The sequence below is a fragment of the Anser anser genome (assembly GCF_964211835.1).
Source record: "Anser anser genome assembly, chromosome: 17".
Taxonomy (NCBI): Eukaryota; Metazoa; Chordata; class Aves; order Anseriformes; family Anatidae; genus Anser; species Anser anser.
The window spans coordinates 12,018,874-12,027,585 of NC_139738.1; the positions used below are offsets into that span (position 1 = coordinate 12,018,874).

Here is an 8,712-nt window from a genome sequence, read left to right on the forward strand (position 1 = left end):
CCCGCCCCGCCCCTGCCCCCGCCCCGCGGCCCCGCCCCGGCGCGGCTCCGGCATGGCGGCGGCGGGGGGAGCGGAGCCCGGCGGCGGCGGCGATGGCGGCGGCGGCGGCGCGGACCCGGCCCTGGCCCTGGCGGAGGGCGGCGCCGGGCGGGCGGCCCGCGTCGGGGACCCGGGGGACCTGGTGGCCCTGGCCCGGCAGCTGCAGCAGGTGAGGGCCGGCGGGGAAGCGGCCGGGGCGGGTGTGGGGCTGCGCGGGCGGCCGGGGTCCCGCTGCTGCCCGGCCTCCTCCGGGGCCTCCCGGGACAGCGCCGGCCCCGGGGCCTCCCGGCCCGGCCCGCTGCTCTCAGTGCCGCCCTCCGTCTCCTGGGGTCCCCTGTCCTGTGCCCCGCGCTGTGTCCTGCTGCCTCCCCCTGTGCCTCCCAGTATGTCCGGCCGCCTCTCCCAGTCGTCCCAGTGCCTCCCAGTATGTCCTGACGCCTCTCCCAGTCGTCCCAGCGCCTCCCAGTATGTCCTGACGCCTCTCCCAGTCGTCCCAGCGCCTCCCAGTATGTCCTGACGCCTCTCCCAGTCGTCCCAGCGCCTCCCAGTATGTCCTGACGCCTCTCCCAGTCGTCCCAGCGCCTCCCAGTATGTCCTGACGCCTCTCCCAGTCGTCCCAGCGCCTCCCAGTATGTCCTGACGCCTCTCCCAGTCGTCCCAGCGCCTCCCAGTATGTCCTGACGCCTCTCCCAGTCGTCCCAGTGCCTCCCTGTATGTCCTGCCTCTCCTGGCGCCTCCCAGTGTGTCCTGCTGCCTCCCCGAGTGCCCCTCGCTGTGTCCTGTTGCCTCCCCCAGTGCCTCCCAGTCACCCCAGTACGTCCTTCTGCCTTCTCCCAGTGCGTCCCACTGCCTCTTGGCCTCGCAGTCTCCTGGAACATCCCGCCGCCCCCTCTGCTGCTGGCTGCAGCCCCAGGCACCCCGGGGCCTCCTCCTGGCCCCGTGGCTGTCACCTCCCTTCCTGGGAGTGCCTTGGTGTCCCCCTGCCAGGCCGGCGGGCTCAGAGCTCCCTGGGCAGCTCGTGCGCCACCGCAGCCCTGTCCAAGCCCTGAGTGAGGCTGCGGCCACGGCTTCTCCAGCGCACACCCAGATCTCTGGCGTGGAAGTGTCTGGAGGGCCCTGGCTGCCCCGGTCCTGACCAGCCCCGCTCTTCCTTGCAGGCGGGTGACTTCGTCCGAGCGAACGCCTGCAACCGCCTGACCGTCATTGCCGAGCAGATCCGGTATTTGCAGGAGCAGGCTCGGAAGGTGAGGGCAGGTCTGGTGGCGGCCGGGTGGGGGGCTCGTTGCCTTGTGCTTGCACGTTGGCTGGGAGGAAACGGGGAGGAAAAAGTAGCTTCGTAGGTGACGGCCAGGCATTTGGAACAAGCTGCAACCTGGATGCGAATCATTGCCAGAAGCCAAACAGAGAAGGTTCAGTGGGGACACAATGAGGGTTTATTGTCTGGTACCAGCTGGGGGCGGGGGAGATGTTTTTGGGGCTTTCCCTTACTCCTCTGCATAGCAAGGAGGACTTCTGCTTGTGCAGGCCAACTCCTTTCTCAGGAGCAGTGGGAGCTGGGGGCCAGACCAGAGCAGCTCAGGCGTCAGTGGTGGCTGCGTGACGGGGAACTCCTGTCCCTGCAGTGTGTGGGTCGTGCTCCAAGGAGGACCTGGCACAGAAAAGATGAGCTTTTCCCCGGTGATTGGCCACGTCTCGGCTCTTGAGTATGTCCCGGCTCTTTTGCCAGAGCAGTCGGCCCCGGCCACAAACCCAGCGGGGCTCGGCTGTCCTCGGTTCTGCCTTCGCCCTCAGGGCTGCAGTCATGAGTTCTGGAAGCAAAGAGAAGTCTTGGAGTGAGAAAGGAGCTGCCGGTCACTGTGACTGGCCCGCAGCCATCAGGGCGAGTGCGTCATTTGGTCATTATCTGCTGGAGCCATGGAGCAGTCAGCTGGTGGAGCTGGGGAGCTGAATTCCCGTTTGTTTGCTGTCCCTGCCCCAGGTGACCTCTGCAGGGCCTGGTGACCGTGTGGGGAGGCAAGGAATGACCCCGGCACGTGGTGGGGTGAGGTGCGGAGGTGAACCTGGGGTTGTGAAGAGGTTGCTGCTGCTTGGAGGTCTCTCCACCTTGGTAGAGGGGTGCATGAGGCCCAGGGTCCAGCTCAGACGAGGAAACAGAGAAAATAAATTGTCCCTTTGGAAAGCATCCGTTTCCTGGGGCGAGTGAAGATGTGCTGCGTGAAGCCAGAACTGTGCTGGGAGGGCAAGGCCGTGCAAGCAGTGCTTTAGGCAGATGTGATAGTGTGCAAATAAGTTATATTTCACCTGGAAATCTTAAATTTGTTTTTTAGGTATTGGAGGAAGCTAACAGAGACGCTGACCTGCACCACGTGGCCTGCAACTTTGTGAAGAAGCCAGGAAACGTTTACTACCTGTATAGGCGGGAGGGTGGCCAAAGATACTTTTCCCTCCTGTCTCCTAAGGTGCGTGGTAACAGCTTTGGAGGAACTGGGAGAGGAGAAAAACAACAAGTTTCCAGTGCTTGGGCACTTCTGGAACTCAGAGAAAAACACCAGCTTGATGGAAACGTTAGTGGGCCCTTGCCCATTTGGTGGTGTTCTTGGTCTGAGTTACCTGCTGGTGTAAGAGCCATTTTTTGAAGTTCTCTTAGATGCTGGCAGAAGGTGGGTGAGATTCATGGCAGGTAGACCTGAATTCAGTCTCTGCAGTGCTTTGTCTGGAAGTAATGAGCAGCAAACGTGCCCTGGGCCTTCCCTGTCCAGTGCAGCTGTGTGGCAGCACAGTTTGTTCAGGTGCTTCAGCGCAGGGGCTGGGTTGGTTTGCAGCTCGGTGTTTCGTTTCTATGGGAAATGGGGATGGCTCTGCCCTCGAGTGGTGGGGTTGGTGTTGGGGGTGTCTTCCTCCCAGGCACCCCTTTTCTTGTGTGCAGGGCGAAGGCTTCAGAGAAAGCAGAGCAAAGTACAGAGCAGGGTAGAGGAGCTCTGCACAGGTTGGGGTGATGTTGAGTCCCCGAGCCTCCCTGTGTCAGTAGCACTGTAGCTTGATCCAGCCTTAGACTCGGGGTAGTTGATCCTATTTTTACGTTAGAAAATGGGGCAGTTGTGTAGCTGGGACTGCCTCAGAGGTGGAAGGGCAAGCCAGCCCAGACAGAGAGGCCATCAGCACAGTCTGGCTTCGAGGGAACCTGAACAGTGATGTGAATCTGTCCTTTCTCCTCCAGGAGTGGGGGACCAGTCCCCACGAGTTTCTCGGTGCCTATAAGCTCCAGCACGACATGTCCTGGACTCCATCTGAGGACATCGAGAGGCGAGATGCTGAAATAAACATCCTGGACAAGCTGCTGAGCCGGCAGGCGGTGCTGCCCCCGTGTACAGAGCCCAACTTCCAGGGTCTCACCAAGTGATGTGAGTCGTGGTGACCATGCGGGGACCTCTGAGCAGATGGGCAGTGTCTGGGTGCTGCCAAAGGCAGGGCAAGGAAAGAGACCAAGAAACAAACATGCTGATGCTGCAAGTACTTGCTCTGCGCTTTAATGAGACTAATTCTGAATTCAGTCTTACTGGATTTTCTAGTAATCGAGTAATTTATTTCTTTGACTTACGCCAAGCTGTGCCAAGTGGCAGATAATATCAGGTGGAGTAATTTCAAGAGAGCTTGGGGCAAAAAGCAAACTTGCTTGGGGTGAATGTGGTGATGCTACAAAATGTGTCCTACCTGTCTGGCTCTGGTGTACCTCAGTGTGACTGCCTGGGGCAGGTAATGATTTCAGGGCTGGATTTTGGCCCTCATTAAAACACGCATACACAGGAAGCCCTGTGGCCTGGGAAGAGTGGTCAAAACCCCACGCAGAAAGGTCTGTTGTGACTTGAGTACGTGGGTCTCTGTCCCAGCTGGTGCAGAGTCTGAACCCCTGAGCCTCGAGCATGGGGTGGCCTGGAGCCCCCTAGTTCTGGAAGAGCATCCTCAAAAGTGCCAGGCAAGCTTCAGGCTGTCAGCCTGGCTGCTATGCATGGTTCGGAAGGTGGGTGTTCCACAGCCCTCGTGCATTCTGTGAGGAAAGGCTGAGGGAGCTCAGGATGTTTAGCCTGGAGAAGAGAAGGCTCTGGGGTGACCTCATTGCAGCTTCTTATACTAAAAGAGGGCTTATAAAAAAAAAAAAGATGGAGAGCAACTTCTTGCTCAGGCAGACAATGATAGGATGAGGGGGAATGGCTTTAAACTAAAAGAGGGGAGATTTAGATTAGAGGTTAGGAGGAAATTCTTCACTCAGAGGGTGGTGAGGCACTGGAACAGGCTACCCAGAGAGGTTGTGGATGCCCCATGCCTGGAGGTGTTCAAGACCAGGTTGGATGAGGCCCTGGGCAACCTGATCTGGTGGGTGGCATACCTGCCTGTGGCAGGGGGGTTGGAATTTAAGGTCCTTTCCAACCCAAGCCGTTCTATGATTCTGTGATTTCCCCTTGGCATTGAGTGGCTGAGCTGCCAGAGTGAGACAGGAGTGTGCAGGGGCTGCTTACACTGGGTGTATCTGTACCAGAGCACTGGAGAAAATGAAACGAATCAAACTTGATCTCAGATGATCTCCAAGATGGGTCCTGTGTCCTGTCTGCATGCCCGAAGTCCTGCTTTACCAGGGAGGCTCAGTGGTGTGTGGGGCTGGTAAGCCATCTCCAGCCTCTCTTTTCCACCAAGAGCTGGGGGGAGGCAAAGATCAGAGCTGAGGAGATGCCTACCCTCAGTACCCAGGGAACTGTGCCCCTGGGGTCTGGGTCCAGCAGGGATGGAGGTGGGGCTTCTCGGTGGAGCTGGACTCTCCTCACTTCTAAGGCAGCAGGAGAAGAGCATTGTCCTGCCTGGTTGAAGAGCGGCAAACCGCCCCAGTGCCCAGCTTTACGGGCTGGGGCTGCTGGCACCGGCAGCGCTGCTCGTCCCCGGGGAGATGGCTTTGCTCACTGCAGCCTCTCCAGCTACCAGCACGTGTTACCCATACAGATTTTTGCCTTCCCCTCATGGTGAGGAGCATGCACTTGTTGGGGAAGGTCCCTGTGCCCCTGAGGGCTGGCAGCACCGCTTCCCCATGGGAAGACCTGTTCCCTCCTGCGAGGGGAAGAGCAGCACGTCTGAGGGATGCAGGTCATTCCTGGGCTGATGAGGCCAGCGTGCCCCGGAGTGGACCCAAGCTGGGGCCTGAGCAGACCTTCCCGACTCCTCGCCACGATTTCCCAACCTCTCCTCCTGCATCCCGCTGCCACGCACGCTGGAGCCATCCTGGCCAGCTGGATCTGGCCCCCCAGAAGGAGTCCTGGTCTCACAGGGGTGTGACAAAGCTTCCCCGCAGCCTGCGTCCCTCCTGCCCTAGGCTTTCTCCTTTCCCGGTGCTGCCATCGCTGTAGCTCAGCCCCATCCCGGTGGCTGGCCCTGGCAGCAGCCCAGTCCTCGGGCAGTGCGGGACTTTTCAAGCAGCTTTTCCCAGCACGCACTTCCTTGCTTGGAGCACGGGGCAGATTAAAAACAGTGTGTTGTTATTATTAGACCAGGGCATAATTAATTCCTTATCAAGTCACGAGTGCCTAATTTGATATTTTTTTTTCTTTTTTCTCTGCTTGTTTCATCACCTCAGGTCCTATTTTGCTGCATGATATTAAATCTTAACTTGGAAGGGAGAAAGTTAATTACTGCATGGGTTTTTCCGTGGTGCTAATTACAGCAACATCAGGGACCTTCTTGTGTGGTGATTTATGCTCCTCTGGGAGGGGGGTATTCCTGCCCTGGTTGTATCTGTTTTTAAAACTAGGACTAGAGGGAATGGCCTAAAGTTGTGCCGGGGGGGGGGGGGGGGGGGGGGGGCGTTCAGGTTGGAAATGAGGAGACATTTCTTCTCAGAAAGAGCAGTCAGGCATTGGAACGGGTTGCCCAGGGAGGTGGTGGAGTCACCGTCCCTGGGGGTGTTCAAGGAAAGGTTGGACGTGGTGCCTGGGGACGTGGTTTAGTGGGTGATGATGGTGGTAGGTTGGACCAGATGATCTTGGAGGTCTTTTCCAACCTTAATCATTCTGTGATGCTGTGAAAAGGTGTACGTTGATGTACATGCACAAGGGGATTAGGGTGATGTTCACAGCCTTCTGTCCTTTGCAGCTTGTGGTTTGGTACGTGACTTCACACCTCCAGCAAAGGCCCTGGCCCCCTGTGCCCCAGAACTCCCCCATGCTCCGCTGCAATTCCCCTGGGTGCCAGCACTTGCTGTTGGAGTGACAGCTGCCTGTCACGGAGGGTTAGTGCTCTGAGCCAGCCTTCTTCCAGCTCTGCTCCTTGTCCTGAGCCCTCCGCTCTCTCGGGTCCTGCTGTGTGGCCGAACCTCGCGGCTGCAGCTCCCTGTCACTTTAGGTGTGGCAAAGGCCTTTCCCTTGGGTTTGTAGCAGAAGAGTGAAAACACTATGGCTGTATGAAAATACACTGAAAGTACCAAAAGGTGGGACATGGAGCTCGCGGGCTTGTGTGGGGCACTGCTGCAGAGCCGAGCAACCCGCCCCATGTAAAACGGGCGGTGATGGAGCTGGTGGCAGACGGGTGAAATGTGCCAAACTGGAGCCTCCTGTGGCACATGCAGCAGAGGACGAGTTTCTACTCCAGCATCACATCTCGGTAACATATCAGTTATTAGAGAACAGAGTAGCCAGTGTTGGCAAAACCACTGAGACAGCCTGGGGAGGGAGGATCCCTTCAGTACCTCCAGGCTCATGAGTGCATCCACTTGGTTCAGCCTCTACTGTGCCCTTTCCTTGATGCATTTTGGATCAATGGGGCAGGAGTTTCATCATGAACAAGGCACCAAACAGCAACTGGGAGGAGTCGGCGCGATGCAGTGCCACAGAGAGAAGGTCCAAGCTGTCCACAGGTGAGGTGCTGGCTGCTCCGTGCTCCCACACATCTCTCACACCTTGCATTTGGACAAACGTGTGCCCTCTTTGCTTGGAGGAGCAAACACGCAGGTGAGGAGTGAACGAGGCAGCGGTGTCTGTGACTCATTTCAGAAAACACTGCTGAGGGTTTGATTCTGTGCATCTGGGGAATTTTTTTTTTCTTTTTGAACTTCTGCGTAAGTCATAGCAAGGAACTGTGGGGCTTTTAACTTTAAAAAGAACCCTGGCTGTCTTTCCAGGGTTCTTTTCTGGGTATGCTCCTCAGGGCATACCAAGCCGCATTCACTGGGAGGGAAGGGGGCAGAAGGCAAACGGACTGTTGCAGCTGCTGTACGTAACGCAGTTCCTGGAAAAAAGATTAAAAGTCAGCCTTCTCCTTTGAGACCTGTTTCCATTCAGTTTCCTCTGTACCCACCCAAGAGTAATTTAATGCTTTTGCATTTGAGGACACTGACTGTCCTGAGTTAGTCCACATAGAAGCTGAGAATGGACTTGGTGACATAGGAAATCTTGCATTTGTATGTTTTTTGGGTAAAACTGGTTGCAGCAAGGAGCACAGCTGTGCAAACGGCCCTTCCTCCTCCTGAAACGGTGCCACTGCAGTCAGCGGGGACGGCGTGGTTCAGCTTGCTGGCTTTGGAAACAGCAGCTGTAGGTAGAAATCCACCTGGGCACAGTATTTTGAAAATATTTCTCTCCACTTGCACTTCCATGAGTGAGTGTGGTCTGAAGCCAATGGCCTGCTCCAAACCCCCTGGGGATGGGCAGTCCCGGCAGCAGATGTAAATGTGCTTCTGATGCCATTAGCACTGGGCAGAGTGTTTTTGCTCCGTCTTTGGATGTGCAGATAACATGGGGCTTGTTTAACAGGGATGGCAGAAGGATGCGCTTAACATCTGATCCTCTCTTGGACATGCTCCCCGGAGCTGATGTTTGCTGACATGAGCCTTGATGTCTTCTTTTGGTCCAGAGAGATGGGTTTGTTAATGGCTTGATGGCAGAAACGGTACTGAGAGTGCAGGAAACGTCTCTCTGACGCGCTAAAAGCATTTCAGCTCCTGCTCATGGCCCCATCTGTACATCTTGTCCATTGCAGGAGGCACAGAACCAGGGCTGGGCACTGCAGGCAGAATCAGAGGAGGGGCACAGAGGCTTTTCAGCCCTGCCAGATGGTTTCCAGCTCTTCCCTGCGGGGACTTTTAACGGCAGGCTTCCTGCCACCACTCGGCCTTCCTGAGCCGCGCTACGAGGCCGGCAGGTCCTCCTGGCTCTTAAGGACTCGGTGAATCTAAACGTGCCTCTAAACAGCCAGAAAGGCCGCTTTTTGGTTCGTGCTTCTTAAATTGGCAGGGCCCAGAGGTTTTCTTCGGGTGCTCCTGAGGGGCAGTGCTTCTTACTCGGAGGGTCGGTGGGGCGCTGACACCCCAGGAGATGGCGGCTGGGCTATCCTCCGCCGAGGGCCCTGCCGGGAGGGCAGCGCTATTTAGCTGCCGCTGCCCATAAACCCTCAGCCCCGGGGCCTCGGCACTGTCCGTAGCGGCCTCGGCTGGGGGCGGGGGGCTGGGGGCTGGGACCGACGCTGGCAGCACCCGGCCCCGGGGCCGCCGCGGGCCCTGTGGAGGCGGCCCCGCGGGACTTCGGCCCGGGCGCGTGCCCGGCCCCGCCGCGCGTGCCCGCTGCCGCCCCCCCCCTCCGCAGAGGCGGGGCGGGGCCTCCGCCGCCGCAGCGCCCCCTGCCGGCCGCGCGCCCTGCCGCC

General features: G+C 58.1%; 1 protein-coding gene across 1 annotated transcript; it reads left to right on the forward strand.

Annotated features, from left to right (window-relative positions):
- Positions 1-30: 30 nt before the first annotated feature.
- Positions 31-3,600, forward strand: LOC310882983 (uncharacterized protein C1orf50 homolog). Its single transcript, XM_083802549.1, has 4 exons — positions 31-208; positions 1,197-1,283; positions 2,367-2,498; positions 3,257-3,600. The coding sequence occupies exons 1-4, from the start codon at positions 53-55 to the stop codon at positions 3,437-3,439; spliced, it is 558 nt and encodes a 185-aa protein (XP_083658675.1). The 5' UTR covers positions 31-52; the 3' UTR covers positions 3,440-3,600.
- Positions 3,601-8,712: the final 5,112 nt, after the last annotated feature.

Excerpts from the sequence above, each read along its gene's own strand:
- LOC310882983 (XM_083802549.1), top strand. The coding sequence starts at position 53 with ATGGCGGCGGCGGGGGGAGCGGAGCCCGGCGGCGGCGGCGATGGCGGC. Across the intron at positions 1,284-2,366 it reads TGCAGGAGCAGGCTCGGAAG|GTATTGGAGGAAGCTAACAG; the intron begins GTGAGGGCAGGT and ends TTTGTTTTTTAG. Across the intron at positions 2,499-3,256 it reads TTTCCCTCCTGTCTCCTAAG|GAGTGGGGGACCAGTCCCCA; the intron begins GTGCGTGGTAAC and ends TTTCTCCTCCAG.